Genomic DNA, 19668 nt, shown 5'->3' with positions numbered 1-19668 from the left:
GAGGAGAGGTCAGCCCACTCAGAGATGAAGAGGGTGACATGGCCAGGTGACCTGTAGACAGTGGCCACAGTGAGAGAGAGGCCAGGAGAGATGGAGAGCCTGTAGACTAGGCATTCAAAGGAGGAGTAGTCCTGCATTGGAATGATAGAAGCAGGGATCCACTCTGGGAAAATCAAGGCTACACCCCCACCGGGACGGTTGGTTCTGGGGTCGGAGGGTATCTTGTAGCCATCAGGAAGGAGTGTGTCAAAACTCGTGACCGAGCTGAGCTGGCCGTGAACATCCAAATCAAGCTTTTCCAGGAGACAGCAAATGTCAGAGGAATGTGTGACAGCAGAACGAGAGTTGAGAGTAGCGATGTGGAGCAGGTTGACACATTTGAAGGACTTCCGGGGAGGGGTACAGGCCAGAGGTAGCCCCTGCGGAAGTGTTGGAGGTGCCTGAGGATGGGCAGAGGAGGAAGGAAGAGTAGTCATAGAGGAAGAAGAGAATGCCAGAATGGTGGCCGAGGAGGGAGGCAACAGGGTGGTCAGAGAAGCAGCAGGGGGTGCCAAAGAGGTGGCTGAGGAAGGAGGCAGCAGAGGAGCCAGAGAGGGGTAAGAAGGGATTGGAGGAGAGGAGAGAAAGTTGATAAGGCGTGGGAAGCATCTATCAAAAAGGAGATTGTCCTGAGGGCCCTGGACCAAGACAGTGCCATTTAAATAGACATTAATGATGGTTTTAGAGGAGTGAAAGGGGCCAGGAAGGCCTCCCATTGGGTGACACCATTAATGGGAGAAGAGGAAAAAGGAGAGAGAACATAGACCATATGGGGGTCCATAGGCCTGGAGAGAGAGACCAGCAAAGAGTATGTCAGTAAGGGTCTGTCTGGAGGAAGCACTGGTGTAAGTATCGGCGATAGGGAGGCCTGAGTTGGAGACCTGGGTGTCCCTTTTGAGCTTCCTCCTGCCAGACTTGGTGAGAGGGATAGGATAGTCGATAGAAAAGCAGTTAGAGAAGATAGGTGAGACAAAGAGCACCATAGGGGTGCAGGGAGGAAAGAGGGTGTAGCACAAGCAGGGGATGGTGGGGGTTGTGCAGGGGGGGCAGACGGGAGGTAGGCACAAGGGCGGGGACACGAAAGGGAGGGGAGCAGGGGGGGCAGACAGGAGGTAGGCACAAGGGGGGGGACACGAAAGGGAAGGGAGCACAACAAAGAGCAAAAACAGACCTACAAACCAGATGCAACACAGAACCAAAAGCAAATCACAGAGCACAACAGGGAACCTAGAAGTAAGGAATGCAGATGCAATACAGAACCAAAAGCAAAACACAAAGATCAACAGGGAACCTAGAAGTGAAGAATGCGGGCAATGGAATGTAATGCCACAAACCGTGGAGACAACATAATATCAAAACTGTAGAGAACACCACAAAGTCAATACCGTCAACAAGGCACAGAACACCACAGGAACCTAGAAGGAAGAATGCAGGAAAATGCCAAAATCAGAAAGTCACATCGCCGCTAACATGTTTATATTTGACAGCTGGAACACCAGAGGCTTTGCCCACTTGTTTAGCCAAGAGGAACTACATTTTGAAACCTTTGACAGAATTTGTTTACAGGAAATGTGGCTTCAGCACACCCCAGATTAGCACATTACACAATTAACCTAAATCCTGCAGTAAAAGGATCAAAAGATAGGCCTATGTCAGATCTACTAACTGCCTTAAAAAAACAGAATCAATCTTACACCACTGTCGATAGAGAACCCCAACCCCTACATTCAGGTGAACACGCTAGAGGTGGTGCAAGGTGACGTGGCAAGTCGAAGAATCTTGATTGTATTCAATTTATATTGGAACCCTGAAGCACTTGAAATACGACATCTACCGGAAACTATAACAGACATACTAGATCAACAGATAGAGCGGTGGCAAGACCCTTGGATCATCATCATCAGTGGAGATTGGAACATCCATTTCCTTGATCAAAATGGACTTCTTATTCAGAGTGCAGACATATCGGCTAGCTCGGCGGTAAAAAGAGGTTTTGATTGGCGACATAACTTTGTCCTGACAAACATTGACATCATGAACGGGCACACTGAGGGTGACATTTCAGCTCCAATCACAAGGAAAGGAAGAATGGATGGGCAAATCTTGGATTAGATCTTTGTCCCGAATTATGACCTCTCTAGTAAGTCTGCTGGAAGTAGAAGACATGACCACGAGTGATCACAACCTGCTGAGACTAACCTGCCTATCATTGAGTAAACATCAAATGGAGTTCCATCCGGGCATGCTGGGAGTGACTCCGGGAAGAAATAGGCTGATTATTAACCCAGAAAGAATTGGCCATCTGACCACAAAACTAAGATCCAAAATAGGGCCTGTTAGTGGGGGATCTGATGAGCAACATATTGACTACTCCATCATGTTGAAGGACTTTCTGGAACACAAGAACTTTAGCAACAAAAATACCATCTGTTAATGCCTCAAATATGACCTGGAGTTGGCCACAAGAAAGAAGACCCTTAATTCAAAATATGCAACCTTTAAAAGGATGGCACGGTGGAAGCTCAGCTCTTAACAAAAAAACTTAAGCAACCATATCACACCTGGGTGCGTTCACACAGGAATAGGATGCTACAACAAGACTCTGAAGCCTTGTTGAACAAGATTGCATCTAGAAATACTGGGGAAATCTGGCAAATGAGCAATTCAATGTATGCCCCACAGGATACCTTAATTATAAACGCTGTAGCAGCCAGTGCATGGGTAGACCATTTCGCCCTTCTCTTTGAGTGCAAAGACGAGGACCTGAGCCGAGATGCACCATTGCACAATATTCCGTGGACCTTCACCACTGACATCGAAGACATTCTGGAACTTATAAAGAGAGCTAGCAACTGAAGGGCCGCGGGCCCAGATGAGATGACCAATGCCATGCTAGAAAAAAGTGATGGGCAACAATTTTACATGAACTTTTTGCCCACATCACAAAGTCTACACAAGTTCTGCTGTCATGGAAGTCTTCCATGGTGGTCCCCATCTACAAGAAGGGGGACAGGTCAGATCCCACGAACTATCAGCCTTACGCCCTCTTGGATGTGGCAGGCAAAATATTTGCATCCCTTATTTTGAAGGCTCTGTTATCCTGAAGTGTGTCCTATTGCCATCGGGACATTTTGCAAGCAGGCTTTGTCAAGGGTGTCGGCACCTCTCTTAACGCATTCCTGATTAATATCTTAAAGGCTGGAACGGGAGAAAGAGTTGAAGATCTCTATGGCATTCATTGACTTGGCACAAGCATTCGACTCACTAAATCAGCCGAATCTATGGAGGATACTTGATGGATTGGGGATTCCCATGCAATATCAGACACGCTAAGAAAAATCTCTATTTTGAAACAACTTTAAGGCTCAGCCTGGACAGGAGTAACCTCCTCTCTGACCCAATTGCAAATGGCAAAGGTCTCAAGCGAGGTTGCTCCGTAGCTCCTGAGCTGTTTAATTTGTTTATTTCAGATGTAAACAAAGCCTTTGCTAATACCAGATGCTTCCCCGCCCTAACAAAACCCTTGGAGACTGCTTTATGTGGACGATGTTGTACTAATGGATCAAACACTGATAGGCTTACAACGACAGCTTGACGTTCTGCAAGACATCATGGGAAAAAATTGACTCAAAATCAACCCCAAAAAATCTCGGACCATGACTCTCAGTGGAAAGTGTTGGAGGCAAGCAGAGAGAAAAAAACATGGTATCTTAGTGGAGAAAAAGTAACCGAGGTAAGCTCCATTACTTACCTGGGTGTGTGTTTGAACACCAGCAGCAGAGACGCCCCGAAAGAAATGATCCTAAGAAAAAAATCTAAAAACCTTGCTGCTCACGGAAGGCTTCTGCTCAACAAATTCTGTGACTTCACACTGGTGCCTTTGATCTCATTCTATCGTATGAAGGTGATACCAATCCTTACCTACGGAGCAGTCCTTTGCACTACAAGTTGAGACATGGCCAAAAATAGAAGGGTTATTCTGGAAGAGGCTCCTGGGCTTACCAAAAAGCACTCCCATCCAAGCAGTCAGGATGGAACTCGGTGTGACATCAATATACACGATAGTGGTGTGGAAATCTCTCTCCTTATACCGCAAGTGACTTGGGAGGCTTCTCTGTGCTAAACAAAGCCCTAAACGAGAATACTGAAAGCCATGGTAATTCTAGCAGATTTGGGAGAAACATAAAATTGCCTGACTAGTAATCCAAATGGAACCAAACGGAAGTTATACACGTAAGATTGGATCAACACACAGCAAGAGAGACAATCATACAAACCTTACGGTAAGACCTTACAAGAGGTCAGGAAACTCAATAAGTTACCAAAATATCTACTGAAATTAAATTCCCCAACCGTCATTTTAGAGCACAGTTCATGAGCTTTCGCTTAAACCTGTTCCCCACAAGAGACATTTTTAGACCAAGAACGCGGGATTGTGGGTTCGATACATCATGTAGGCTGTGCTTGATCAAAGACTAGAAAGACACTCTGAGACATTTGGTACTATTTTGCCCAGTTGTAAGAGATACAAAGACCAAACATCCTAGGCAGATTAATCAAGGAAATCGAGTCGATCGCGGCTGATGACTGGTGGGCTGCGTTTACGCCGAAAGAATGGATTCCTGTGATCCTGGCCTTGTTTAGGTTTCTGAAAGAGACTTTTATTAGGATTGAAGGGAGTAAGCCCAAGATTGGGGTGACGCCTACTGGTTAACTGACATTGATTATTGGTTAAAATGATTTCCGTTATGATGGACATAGGCGGGAAAATTCGTTTTTAAAGATTTTAGCACAGTTAGCAGGTATAAGGTTTTCTTTTTGAAAAACCAAACACCTAAATAAATGTTAAGAAAAAAGAATGCAGGCAATGCAATGTAATGCCAAAACCGTGGAGCACAACACCATATCAAAGAATTACGCAATAGATTGAAGACGGGGAAGGGCTAAGATGTGAGAGGAAGGAAGGGAACGGAGGGCGGGACGGAACAGAATACGTGGACCTACAATGCGAGGGAAGCGCACATGGGTAGAGAAGCAAGGGAGCGCACGTGGCAAAGTAGCGAGGCAGCGCACACACACACGAACAGTATGCAGTGACCTATTATGCAAGGGAGCGCACGCAGCAAGAAAACGCACGTGGCCAAGTTGCGAGGCAGCACTTGCGTGCTAACAGGATGCAGGGACTTACTACGCGGGGGAGCGCACGCAAGCAAGTTTCGAGCGAGTGCACGTGGCCTAAAGTTGTGTGGGGTGCATGTAAGAATGGGTGACGCGAGCGTGTGGGGGTGAGAGGATCGGTTGCAGGGGAGCAACATGTGTGCAATAGGGAGAAGGGGCACATGGTCAGGTGGGGGTTGTGTAATGTAGTGAAGCTAACTCTCCCTGCACCTTCTTACCTTGCGGCCACAGACAGGAGGGTGAGGACGTCTGCGCTCACAATCTGCAATGCTACCCCATCGCCGCCAAAAACCTGCGTCCCTCAACACTGCGGCCATGTCCTGTGAGGGCTTTGCTGCAGAGGGTCCGAACCCTGGTTCTATAGGCACAGAAGAGTGGACGTAGCAAAGCATGGTATGTATAGTCAGGCAGCGTCTCCTGCGCACCTGCATCACTCAACACCACGGCTTTGTCCTGCAAGGGCTTTGCCAAAGAGGGTCCGAACCTTGGTTCTTATAGGCACTGAAGCATGGACGTAGCAAAGCGTGCTATGTATAGTCGAGCAGCATCGCCTGCGCCCCTGCATCGCTCAACACCGCAGCCTTGTCCTTCAAGGGCTTTGCCGCAGAGGGTCCGAACCTCTGTTCTTATAGGCACAGAGGTGTGGACGTAGCAAAGCATGCTACGTATAGTCAAGCAGCGTCTCCTGCGCCCCTGCATCGCTCAACACTGCAGCCTTGTCCTGCGAGGGCTTTGCCACAGAGGGTCCGAAACTCAGTTCTTTTAGGCATGGAAGCCTGGGCGTAGCAAAGCGTGCTACGTATAGTCGGGCAGAGTCTTGTGCTCACCTGGGTCGCTCAGCACCGCAGCCTTGTCCTGCGAGGGCTTTTGAAACCCTTGTTTTGATAGGCCCTTGTTGAGTACTATGGTTTCTAGTGGCTCAGTGTCCTCTTTGAAAGGTTTGTAACTACATTTTTTGCTGTCATGGTTATCTCGTGTTAGTTTGTTGTCTCCTGTGGTAGCCACGTGTCCTTGCCCTTGTTTGTCGGGTTTAGTCTCCATCCTCCTCCCTTGTATTTATGTTCGTGGTTCTGGTATCAGTGGATGGCGGAACTGTGAATCGTACATGCTTTGTCGATTCCTGTCTGTTGCCTCGTTTGAAGCGTTTGATTTGGTCGAAGGAGTCTTTTTGTTTTTTAGTATACCCCCCACTAGCAGTTGTTCTAGGTGTGCCTGACGTGCCTTCATTATTTCTGTCAATCTCGCTGTCTGTGTGGGAGCTTGCTGGGGGACGAGATGGCTGTGCTTTCTTGTGAGCGTGTTCTAGTTGTATTGTCAAATTTGGGCTGGAAAGTGTATACTCTATCATGATCATAGTGTGTCTCATCTCAAAAAAATATTGGTGATTTTCTTAGTTTGTCCTGGTGTTTGTGTGTGATTTTAGTTAGTGTTTTGGGATTCTTTGCTTTAGTTGCGTCTAGTGCGGGCATTGCACTTATTTCTCTTTTGACTGTTTCTATTTGTGTCTCGATTCTCCGGTGTTCGCGGTCAGCGTGTTCTGTTAGTAATTCTATCATGGTCTTGGAACTTCTTGTCAGATTTTCCTCCTATTTTTCAGCTATGTCTAGGTATTCATTGTTACTGAAGTCTGTTAGGATACATATTCTAAGGCCTCTAGGGGTCTGTTTTTTCTCAAGATACTTCCTCATCGTCCCCCGTTCCCAGTATTTGTTAATTTTGTTGATGGAAAATCTCTCAGGTTAGCCGGTCAGATAGCACAGCAAGTAGCGCACTCGCTTTGACATCCGGGCAGAGCCTGCTGATGCAGGTTCGAATCCCGGCAGGGCCAAACTCAGCCTTTCATCCTTCCAAGGTCGATAAATGAGCACCGCACACCGTGGGTAATAATGAGCAGCGCTCGGATGCCTGTGGGTTCGTAGCGCTATATACATGCAAAATAATTATTTACAAATTTGTCACTTAGGTTTTCTTGGCTAGTAACGGGGTTCTGAAAAGCATGTGTTGTGCTCCCTCTTGGTAAAAAGAGAGCTTCAAAATCTTCGTCTCTGTTCTCTCTATCGTCGGCCATAGTCATGGGTTACTTGTGGTTTAAGCTGCAGCCCCGTCTGTAAATGGGTTTAAGCGAAAGGGGGAGGTTGGTTGACAAACCTTATAGCCGCACTTACTTTGATTTTTTTTTTAAAGGGTTTGAATGTGCTGCTGTTTGGCCCTTTTCAATAAAGGGAACAGTAAATGGTGCAGGATGTTATCTGAAAGAAGATGGTTCTCTGCAAACTGATGCAGAAACTTAGAATGTTCGTATTTTAAGATTCCTTTGATTTCCCAATTTCTTAAAGGGCTCACTAATGTGTTTCCACCATCCCCGTTTCAGGTGCAGGTTTGGGATCTGAATTTGGCCTTGAAATTCCTGATGGCTGCTCCATTTGAACCTTTGCACTCTTGTCCTTTGAGACTGTTTTCTTTCAAGACGGTGTTCTTGGTTGCGGTTACATCCGCTCGCAGAGTGAGTGAATTGCAGGCACTTTCATCTAAGTCGCCCTTTACTGTTTTCCTCAAGGATAGGGTTGTACTGAGGGTACGTCCTTCCTTTCTACCTAAGGTAGTGTCTGAGTTTCATTTAAGCCAGAATGTGGTACTTCCTTCTTTCTATCCTCCTCCTCATCCTGGTAACAAAGAACAGTGACTCCATAGGTTGGACCCTAGGAGAGCTCTGAGCTTTTATATTTCTAGGATGTCCAGGGTCAGAGTGGACGATCATCTTTTTGTGGGGTATGCTGGACACCTATTGGGCCAGGCTGTTACCAGACAGACCATGTCCAGGTGGATTATCCTCACCATTACTGAATGTTACAGATTGGCGGGCAAGGACCCTCCTGAAGGGTTGCAAGCTCATTCCATTAGGGGAGTGGCAACTTCCACAGCCCTGCAGCAGGGAGTTCCTACTGGGAATATTTGTGACGCAGCGACGTGGGCTTCTATCCACACCTTTGTCAAACATTGCTCCCTGGATACGCTCCATGGTCGAGATATGGCCTTTGGTAAGGCAGTTCTTTATTCTGCCATCTGATTGGGTATTCTAAATTCTTTTCCCTCCTCCATTTTCTGGTACTGCTTTGGGAGTCTGTCGAAGATGGGGAATACGTTGGAGGACACAATCCATTCGAAGAACAAGTTACTACCCAACTGGTAACGTTCTTTCGACTGGATGGTCCTCCAACGTATTCCACATCGCCCTCCGAGCCTGCCCCTCAAGGCTATGTGCAGTCAAGCAGGCATTGGCTACGAGCATGTCACACGTTATGGAGGAAAAAACATAAACTGAGGCTACGGGTGCCGTGCGTCCTATTTGCAACGTCCGGTGACGTCGCCCTCGGCGGAGGCCTTCGAGCGACATCGACCCGACGCAGGACGCCCTCTACCAAAACATTTCCAAAGTACACAGCTGTGGACATTACATGTCAAAGATGTGGAATACGTTGGAGGAACATCCAGTCGAAAGAACGTTACCAGTTGGTAAGTAACTTGCTCTTCTTTCAGATGCTGTGAGAGTCTGCCTCCCACCGGGGTCTTATGGACTAAGGCCACAGAGAGATTAAGAGGCGGCTGATGCAGGGGCTGATGGTAAAGTAGCTTCTGCTTGGGCGGTCTTGGTACCTCTTCTCCGCCCACCACAGGGGAATCTTTTCTGACCTCTTTGATTTTACAATCCTCTCCCTCGCCCAACTGAGGAGTAATAGCGAAAAGAGCTGCTCCTCTAAGCTACAGCTTTGAACGTCTGCAAAATTCTCCAGACTCTGGTGCCTTGCTGCCAAATACATGAGTGCAGTCAAAGGGCATGTTAAGAGGTCTGGACTGTACATCTAGTGCAAAACCAGACTTTCTCAACTAGGTAAATCTGCGTTCATGAAAGCCACCATTTGCTCTCCTGATAATGCGCACAGAGTCGAGACCAGCTGGAGGGATTCGCACATCGCATCTTTCCCATCCTGCACAATGTTTAAAAAGCAGTCTCGTTCTTCCCCTTTGGGGATATGTTCCGCCGCCATCGCTATACAATCCCATAATGTGAAAGTCAACGTGGCATTTACTGATTTAATGGCCATACTCGCTGCAAAGGAATTTTAGCCCACGAGTCATAACTCTTGTCATCTCTGTCCAGGTGATTGGGGGGGTTGGGGTATGCTTGTTGCCTGAATGTAGAGTGGCAGCCTGAACTACCAAGCTTTCAACATTTGGGTGCTTTTTTTAGATAGTATGGATCACTACTTGGCGCACGGTACTTGCTAGTTTGTTTTTTGTTCACAGCTGGAAGTAACTCGGGCTGCTCCCATTTGGCATTAACTCTTTTGCAAAGCCACATCGAATTGTAGAATAGGGTCCTCCTGGGGTCCCTTGTCTAAAATATCAGGTCATCCTGCTCATATAGTGGTGCAGGCCTACTCCATCCCAGATATCCTATCACTCTAGACATCATTTATCTATAAGATCCATCGTCGTGGTCCGAGGGATCTGGCCTGCCAAATTCTATTTCTGGGGATGTGTCCAATACACTTGCAGATTGCAGGGTGTCATGTAGGTCCCTTAATCTTGAATCCTCAGAAATGAAGGCCTCTGGAACATTTTGTGTCCCATACTACAATCCAAATGGACGAGATTCATCTGAAAAAGGCTCATTATCCTCATAAATGGAGGAAAGGGAATTGAAAAAATCCTTCCTTGGCAGTGAAGTGTATATTTTCTCGACATCCGTCGAGAATATTGGGATTTGCATCGACAATGTCATCGAAGTCTTCGCCTTCAACTCGTCTGACATCAAAGGCTTTGACTGTGATGGGTGTGGCGTTGAAGTTTTATTATGACTCGACGTGGAGTCTTTCGGCGTCAATGATCTCGATTGATCCTTTTCCTTCGAGGCACCCTCTGAGGTTTCTCAAGGAGTTTTCTCAATGACAACCCGACCCGAGGGCACACAGGTTTTGTCCCGTGCCCTTTTTGTCGTGCTTGTTGACACTGGGATGGCTCTTATCTTTTTTCTAGGGGGTCAAGGCCGCTTTCTGGAATACTTTGCATCTTTAGTCTGAACCTCTCCCATTTGGCCAGTGAGGCCGATTTAGTTGGGCATGAAACCCGTTCCTGGGAGGAACTAGACGGCTACCTGTGGCGCCTTTTCTTCAACCGCCGTGAGGAAGATGACGATTGGTTTGAACCACTGCGTGATCCGGACCTTTTAGCTTTCTTGTGACGAGGAGAATCATCTCTCGACATGTCGGAGGATCGCCTTTTCGATGGGGTTGTCGAATTATATTTATGGGACCGACCTGCAGCCAGTTTGCCTTTACGCTCTTCAGGGACTTCATTGTCATCGATCGGCAAGACCCACGCTCTGATGTTGCGTGAGAGGATCCCAGGCACCATAAACACACTCAATTGGGGTCTGTGAGGGACACTTTCTTCGCAGAGTTGTGTTACTTCTTGAACCCCGATCTCAGAGTAGATGATGCTGACGACGATGCCATTTCACTAAAACAAACGTTTTTTTAGTCCAAGAACCTGTGTGCCGATAATCCGAAGCGTTAGCTCGTGTGGAAAAATGCTATATACCATCGATGATGTCGACACTGAGACGGAGGCCCTCGAGGGACATCAAGTCGACGGGCATAGATGTGCAGAGCCACCCGTAGAATTCTTTTTCGAAGCAGCTACAGCTGGATATGCAGGTTTCATAAGATGTTATGTTTATAACGCACCGTAGCCCGCAGGCATCAGGGCACACCTATAACACAGGACAGGAACTAAAAACACAGACGAAAAGCACAAAAGTACCCAAATGGGCTACACAAAATGAGAGTTCTGAGCAGGAAGTGAACATTGTGTGGATTTTCTATTTAACTAAAAGGGTCTTGAGTTTTATTCAGGAGTTTTTAAGGCTCTCCTCTATGCGCATCTTAACTGGGAGGTTGTACCAAGCAAGAGGAGACATAACTGGAAAGGGGCGACCTTTTCCCCGGCTTCTCTTAATCCTTGGGCAAACAAGGCGATTGATGGTGTTTGATCTGGCAGACCTACCCTACATTCCTGCAAGATGAGGAATACGTGGGAGGACAGAATCCATTTGAAGGCCTTTTACATCAGAAATACATTGACATCCAACATGTGAAATTAAGTGAATTAAAAGCAATCACAAACAATCGGTCATGTAAATGCTTTTTGTAACACGTGATGGTTCCCGTAAACCCTTCAATGCTAACCTCTACTCTTTTGGACCTTCCTTCAACACATGGGTTACGGCATAATGTATTTACTCTTGCCTAACTCCTCTGGAAATACTGTCCCTGGCTGCCTCACCACTCTTCCCCTTCAGTCAGCCTAGAGACGTTTCTTTTTTTAAAAAATTAAAATTAGATTTTTCTGAATTTTGAAAATGTATATTGAATGTTTTCTAGATTTTGCATGACATTTTTTTTTTAGCATTCTCTCGTTTTCATTCTTTATTTTGAGTAGTTGCCTAAAAGCACTAATACAATCAAAGCTTTGAAACATCACTGAATACCATGGAACGGTGGGCACCTGAAACTAATGCTTCTTTCATTTGTCCCATCTTCGTGCTCTGGTTTTGCACAACATGCCTAGAGGGGGTGGTACACACTCTCTGAACTGGCAGCATATCAGTACAATGTGTTCTTCTGTGATTGATGAGGGGCATCTGGTACACTTGCCTTGCAGCCCAGCAGAGTTCTCCCCCAAGTGCCTGCATGCCCCTTGCAATTATCAACGAGGTGGTTGAATTGAGGTGTACATTGTTAAATCCAGTTAATTCTTCAAGGAATTCAGGCCCCCGTAGTTTATCATAATCAGCCCAGAACCAACTCTCCTCCATTGCATAGTGGCTTAACCTGATTGGTGGGGAGGGAGTGTTAAGCAGTGTGGAATTCCATTGTGAAGTATGGACCACCCTGGTGTGGCCCCTCTGGAGTTCCAAAGCAATGTTTTCTTCTGTGGGGGTGAGGGGCCCATGCTGGTTCCCAGTTCTGTCTTATAGCCCAGTTATGTCTTATAGCCTAGTTATTTTCGTCTCCAAATGCTGCAATGCCTCTTACAATCATCAGGGAGGCAATTCAATTCAGGTTTGCATGGTTAAATCCAGTTCATGCTGCAAGGAATTCTGGTCACTGTAGTTCATCATAGGCAGCTGGGAACCATCTCTCCACTATTACATAATGTCTCAACATCAGGGGGGAGTATTCAGCATTGTACCCCCCCAGCCCCTCCTGAAATCTTCACACAAGGGTCCTGTTGATTCCCGGGGAGACTGACGTGTTCTTACTTCTTCCTCTTTTGTGTTGGACATTTTTTAATGAACACAGCTCTGCTGCTGTTCCTTAGATCAGTGGCCTGTAAGTCTCTTTATCAAGAGCCAAATCAACTCCATGTTTTTAGAGTAGCTGCTAAGGCCATTTGAACGCAGTGCCTCTAAATGGGTGTTCATTACGTAGTCTGTGGTTATCCTGAGCAATTTGTCTGGTCAGTGCTCTCGGGGGCCAGACTTGGAGACCACTGCCTCAGATCCACATGCTGTACTCCACAACCTTGCCGTTCTGAATCACCACATTGGTGAGCCTGTAGCAGTGCTCAGAGGGACCTCTATGATCTGCGCTAAGATTGAGGAAATAACTAGACCGTGGCGGATAGTGGACAGAATAAAGACAGGGCAATGGATTCCGCAGCCAGCCGAACCTTCTGAACTGCAACATCAACCCTGACCAATTACAGAGACCGTCTCTGAGCACAGGGAATGAAAGAACAAAGCCAGAGTGATGCCTGGCTACAGAACACACATGTATGGCCAATCCCTGTGTACACTCTTGGGTGAGTCAAATGCATGTTTTCTCGAGCTACACATCACATGTCACTCTAAGGGCTCACTCAGAGCTGATGCTGGGACATACGCAGGTGCTCCGGGTCGGAGCACCACCCACCCCCCACCCCCCAAGAAAAAACAATTTCTGCCCCTGCTCAGAGCTACAGGCGCTGTTGCACTTTGTGCTTTGGAGAAGTCTACAACTCGCTTACAAGTATGTCTTCGAAAGTACAAGTATCCTCCTACCAATCAACAACCATGCCAATCTCGCAACAACAAAACGATTCCAAGATTCATCCGCCAGTGTCACAAGGTGTATGAACGACCTAATTCTGCAGCTTCCTGGTTCTCAGAAGTGAGGCTGCTGGGCTACTTCTTTTTCACTGCCTGTATGGGTGTGGTCACAGAAATTGTTACTTGGGGAAGTGGCAGAGTTCTTTCTGACCCACTGAATCCTCCGTAAAATTATTCTGGGCTTTGATTGGGCATGCTCCTCGGGATATTTGGGGCTAGGGGTGGAATACTAATTCAAACCCCACAGATCATACTTGGGACTAAAGTTAAAAGTAAATGTTTTTAGACTTGGTGCCCATGAATTGTGGGGAGGTAGTGGCAGTGCCTGAGAGTTTTCTACTTCTATTTCCCAGGCATCTGTTGAGCCAAAGATGTTAAATGGGGAGCCATTTCTTAGGGTTTCCCCTGTGGCATGATCTTCAGGCTGTGGAGTGGTACCCCTTGGGGCCGCCTCCCTGTGAGTGGCTGATTTGCTTTAATGGGTCCTGTTTTACCTGATGGGCTTCTATACCTTTTAAGGGTTCTGGGAAGTCACCCAATTCTTGGTGCTGCCGTGCACGGAGAATGGAGGGATATCTTATCATGAAAATGTTCTTTGGGGGTGGGCAGGGCTGCCTCGGGGTGTCGACAGCATGGCTCATTTACCCTTCCCAACATTTCTAATGCTATCCTTCTTTCCAACAGGCCCATCATGCTGACTGTTGCCAAATGCTGGGACCCCACCCCTCGGGGCTGCTTCACATTGCCCAGGAGTAAGTGCATAACAGACGTGTACCTCTTAAAGCAAATAACCAGAGTGAGAACGTTTTTCGGCCTTAATGTTCCAATTTACTTTGAGTAGCCAATTCGCAGTAGAGTGTGGGTCTCAAAATGAAGGCATCCAGGATTGTAAATAGGTTGATGAGAATGAGCTTGTTCCATTATTCTGTTCTATCTGGCAGGGTACCAAGACCTCCTCCATAATAGCTGTGTAAGAAGGCATGCATGTTGCTATGATCATGTGCTGTTAATTCTGATTATGCTAGCGATAAGCAATGCTGTTTGTATTTTCTCCCGTTGACTGTTCGCATTAAAGTGATGAAGATTTGCTGTAATCTTCATCTCCAATTTGTGTTTTTGGATGCTTTAGAGTGCAGCTAGCGCAGTCTGCGAACCCCCCAGATGGGGAAAGTGACCTTCTGACATAACCACTGACCATTGTCATCTCTGCAGGTGAGCCCATACGACCCATCGACCCGGCGGCGTGGGTATCGCACACGGCAGCCATGACCAGTACCTACCCGGCGTATGGTATGAGTCCCTCCATGAGCACAATCACTTCCACTAGCTCTTCCATCACCAGCTCCATCCCAGAAATGGAACGTAAGTGCCTGCTCCATGCCAGGGCTGCCCATGCCCCCCAACGCATGGCTTCTCACCTCTGCTGTCACTGCTACCTTGGGGAACAATACATTTTTCTCTTGTTTTTAGGAAGTCCATGGGAAGTGATAGAGGGAGCTATTGATACTGGGTCATACTAGGAAAGTAGACATTTCAGTCCTCGTCTATAGGGCCTTTGAGCACTAGTCTCTGTAAAAGTGAAATGTGCTGTCTAACTCACATGTGTGAAAGGAACAGCAAACCATGCGAAAACTCCCAATCCTCTGGTTACACCAAGTTAGGCTGATATCATTGTGTAAGTGAATGAAGCTAACAAAAAGACATGAGCTGAGATTTCTAGATGCATTTAATATGTCTAAGACAGTAGCATTGACAGACTCCCTCCCTGTACAAGCAGATGCACACCTAGTGCCTCTGGTGATAGCCAGCAGGGGAAATAAAGTTGCAATATCTTCATACCCCTTGGTGACAGCCATCTGAAGACCAGTTTCCACATCCGGAAACGCATAAGTCAGGATCGACCATAATCGAGAGGTAGACAGTCAGGGCAATACACAGTCTGCATGCATGATATACAATGGGGCAAGTGCTAGACTGTGTGCAGCCACGCAAAGGGGAGGGGGATAACGTCCTTCACTGTACCCCAAGCATTTTGCAGGCCCGCAGTTGAAAAATGAGGGCTGCATGGCAAGGGGTTGGTATAGCAGACTAAACCTTTAACTCTGGGTAATTAATCACACATATTTTGTGTAACAAGGGTAATGGTTTTATAGACTGAAGGTGTGTTCATAGAACAGTCATTCAGTGGTAAATGGTGGAGAAGAAGGTTGTATTGGTATGTTATTGGTTCCACTATAGTGCTGCTTATGGCATTGGAATGGATTCCTAGTGCCTTAGGTGGTGTAAAAGGAGGGTGATGCAATGTGTATTAGGAGGTTAGCAAGATTTCTCTTGATGAAATGGTGGTGTGCGGCTGTCCGTTCAGACTATACCTTGCTGCACGTAAGTGTTCTATGTTTTCAGAAACCTGTAATGTGTGTGTTCAGGTTGAGCTGTTCAGTTATCATCCTGGCCTGGGTAATTGTTGGTTAATGGTTGCAATGTAGTGTGAAGGTCAAGGAGAGGTGTAGGGTGTGAGTGGATACTTACTATACTTGTAGAGTAGAGTTGAGTAGTGTTAGGTGGATGTTGGGTTCTAGTGCAGATAAAGTGGGTAGTGGTTAGGGTACGAGGTTGCAAGTTAGATGTTAGTATTTGGTAATTTGTTGCATCATATGAAGAGAGGGCCATTTATGGTGCTATTTGTGTCCATCACTATCTGCTGGTGGATTGCGACCCTAAAAGCCATGCCTGCGTGACGAGGGGGGGTACACAGGTGCTGAGTTTAGCAGGCACCCTTCAGTCCGAAAGTTGCTTCCTTTTTTCAGATGGCTGATCATCGAGGTTGGTTGGAGTTGGCTAGTAGGTTTAGTACTATCATCAATTTGCATCTGTCCTCTATTGAATCCGGTTGAGTGCCATGTTGGTTGAATTGTTTGGGAGCTTTCCTAGACATGTTCCGCTATCTGTGAGCAGGGGCTGTAAACCCCAAAGTGAGTTTAGTCACTTGTGATGGGGTTGAAGGTAGCCTATTGTGTGCCTAGGTGGCAGAATTTCTGGTTTGCCAAGTGTCTTTTGGAGGGCCAGGTCTTGCGCACCTTTTCCAGAATGACAGTGGTTCTGGGATGTGCAGTTTTCTTTAGACAGCGTGCCACAGTTTAATGGTGCAGACCTCAAATGCATTCCTGACATTTCTTTGTAAGGTAACAAATATGCACTGATTACTACGCCTTGTCAATGGGAAATAACATAAGCCTGTACTGTTGTTATGATGTTTGTGTACAGCAAAGACATATGTCCTTATAATGCTTGTTGACTGATGCATCTTCAATTTTCAAAAATACAGCCTTTTATTGTGCATGTTGATCCTGAATTTGAACACAATTTATATTAAGAGAGATTTAGATCAGAGACAAATATTTTCTTCATATTCACAAATAAAGTCATCAACTTTGGCTTGACCCTACCGCCAGTGTGATACATAAATGTGAGAAGAGAATACGTGAAAATGGGGACTGTATCCTTTATTTTACCCTCATAATTGTATATAGGGTACCACCAAAGGATATCTCTAATTCTTAACATAAATTGTCTGGGGATTGAGAGTCGGTTATAGAATGCGTTAAGAATTCCCCTTTCCCTTTTAGATAGGCAGATAAGGCCTAAACCACTGCCAACAATAAAATGCAAGTCCGCTATCTGGTGGTAGGCACAATTCATGCAAGCTAATGAGATATATTCTCCCAGTCATATTCAGAGCCACATGAGCCACAACAAAACCCATTCACTTTAGTCTAACCCTCTAGGACAGAACAGTATGCATAATACAAATGCACAGTGTCACAGATTGCCTCATGTACATACGACTCTGTCTATTGCGGCTTGTTGCCTCTGTATTCCATTAGTATAAACAAAGAGGATCTCCAATATCTCGGGAACACAGTGGAGTATAGAACTAACATATAACAAAGGATGTTCCCGAAAGACTCACGTTAAAGTGTCGTTTAGACGCCTATCAGTGCATATTCAACTAATAGCTAAAACAGAACAAATCATTCAGTGAAACATATGTATTTTTGTATGACCAGTCAAACAAACCTAAATTCTGCCTCTTATTAGTAGCACATATAAAACAACATTCAAAAAATATGTAAAGAAAATATATATTTTTTATTTTAGAAGAGAAAACGCGAATATGGCCACTTGTTGGCTTCATATATAAGAACTATTTACACTGAAAAGTAAACATAAATAACCAAATGTGCGAATACAAACAAAATACATTCAGTTTTGTGAGGAAGGGCACAGAAAAAATAGGGGCGAAGGAAATAAGAAGAGGGAAGCAGCATCAACAATTGACAAGGCAAGCAAACACTTATTCTGTTCAGGGTCTGTTATCCATTCAAGTTACACAGACAACTCTAGTTCAAAATAAGAATTTTGGTCTATCCATGCAATTTTTTATGGATAAATTGAAAAGAAGGCAGATCATAACTAACTGACCCTTACTAGCTCAGTGGTATAGTTTATAAACTTAATGATGAGCAATCAATGTTTTTTCACAAAAATGCTAAAGCAAAATTATGCAACAAGAAAAAAAAACTGTGCATTGTGCCGAACTCAGGCAGGCAAAAAAAAAAACACAACGCAAGCAAATCTGTGTAGCGAACAGAAAAGTAATGTGTAACATTTACTTATACTAAGAACAAACCTTGAAAGGTTATGTCACAAGCTGAGATGATGTACTAATGTACACTAATGCTTTTGGTAAGGCAAAAAAAACGTAGAAGGTTATATCAAAGTGGTGTACATGACACAGGCTGAAATGATGTACTACGCCTTCCACTGATAAACGTGGGTGACAACGTCCTCTGGTCACAGGTACATATGCACCTATGCCACGGGCGTGGCACGATTGGTGTTTCGGTGGTGTGTAAACAGTAAAAGACCACCTTCTTCAGGAAAGTTTGATCTTGAATTCAGCCCCTACAAAAACAAACAGATGTAATCCCAACATATTGTAATATTTCTATAGGGGGGGGGCATTGTAGTCTTAAATCAGGCACAATATCACAATATGGTCCTAGATCTTCTTAATGTACCAGGTAGCTACCGCCCCCTCCGCAAAGATCCGACTAAGGACTAAGGACATTCAGAAATGTATTCTGGAGATCACGGAATATGCCCTTCAACGATCCTGGATCACTGATTAAGAAGCACAATTTCTCAATAAACCTAATTGTTCCATTCCAAAATTGTATGAAATTCCTAAAATCCATAAAGATGCAGGTAAACCACCAGGCAGACCTATACTGGCAGGCTGTGGCACTGTCCTTGAATTTTGCTTTAGGATTTTTGTGAAAAAACATTGATTTCTCATCATTAAGTTTATAAACTATACCCCTGAGCTTGTAAGGGTCAGTTAGTTATGATCTGCCTTCTTTTCAATGTATCCATAAAAAATTGCATGGATAGACCAAAATTCTTATTTTGAACTAGAGTTGTCTGTGTAACTTGAATGGATAACAGACCCTGAACAGAATAAGTGTTTGCTTGCCTTGTCAATTGTTTATGCTGCTTCCCTCTTCTTCTTATTTCCTTCTCCCCTATTTTTTCTGTACCCTTCCTCACAAAACTGAATGTATATTGTTTGTATTCGCAGATTTGGTTATTTATGTTTACTTTTCAGTATAAATAGTTCTTATATATGAAGCCAACAAGTGGCCATATTCGTGTTTTCTCTTCTAAAATAAAAAATATATTTCGAAGGGATTGTGTCCTCCGACGTATTCCTTATCTTTGATAGATCATCTCCCAGCTTGCTGACCTTGGAATTTTTTTTCAGTAGAGGCCGCTGCGCGTCGACGTCCCTCGAGCCGATGTCCCTTGACGGCCTCTGTATCGACACCGACGTCATCACGCGTATAAATAGACTTGCGCAGCATCCGTTGCTCAGTTCCATTTTTCCACGCTTCGTGGGGCCTCGGAATATCGTTGCTCAGTTCTTCAGTCAAATATATCAATATTCCTCGTGAATACCGACTCGTACTTGATGGCTTCCTCACCCAAACCGACAACTCCATGGTCCGGCTTCAAAAAATTTCGAGACTGTGGGAAGAAAATGTCGTTGACGGATCCTCACGTTCCCTGCCTGGGAATCGAGCACCATTGTTCGGAGTGCGAAGACTGCATGTCCATGACGGCGAAAGCCTTGAAGGAGCGTAAGGGGAAGCTCAAGAGAGGTAAGGCAGTTAAAACTTCTTCGAAAGTTTCCTCGGCGGAGTCAAGACATTCGTCTCCTCGCCATCACAAAAGACATT

The 19668-nt window shown here is 45.5% G+C and overlaps 1 protein-coding gene across 4 annotated transcripts in view; it reads left to right on the top strand.

The window, feature by feature from the left end:
• The window catches only part of DVL3 (dishevelled segment polarity protein 3), a 1011569-nt gene that overhangs the window by 859683 nt on the left and 132218 nt on the right, over window positions 1–19668 (top strand). For 2 of the 4 annotated variants that reach the window (XM_069618830.1, XM_069618832.1), the window contains 2 exons: window positions 14054–14121; window positions 14582–14731. In XM_069618830.1, the coding sequence (XP_069474931.1) occupies window positions 14054–14121; window positions 14582–14731 (218 nt within the window). The remainder of the gene's footprint in view (window positions 1–14053; window positions 14122–14581; window positions 14732–19668) is intronic. The other 2 variants (XM_069618831.1, XM_069618833.1) reach the window with 1 other exon arrangement.

This window comes from Ambystoma mexicanum, chromosome 10 (genome assembly GCF_040938575.1).
Source record: "Ambystoma mexicanum isolate Mex_15411 chromosome 10, UKY_AmexF1_1, whole genome shotgun sequence".
NCBI lineage: Eukaryota > Metazoa > Chordata > Amphibia > Caudata > Ambystomatidae > Ambystoma > Ambystoma mexicanum.
Note: the sequence above shows the minus strand (reverse complement) of the source record. Positions and strands in the feature narration are given on the sequence as shown.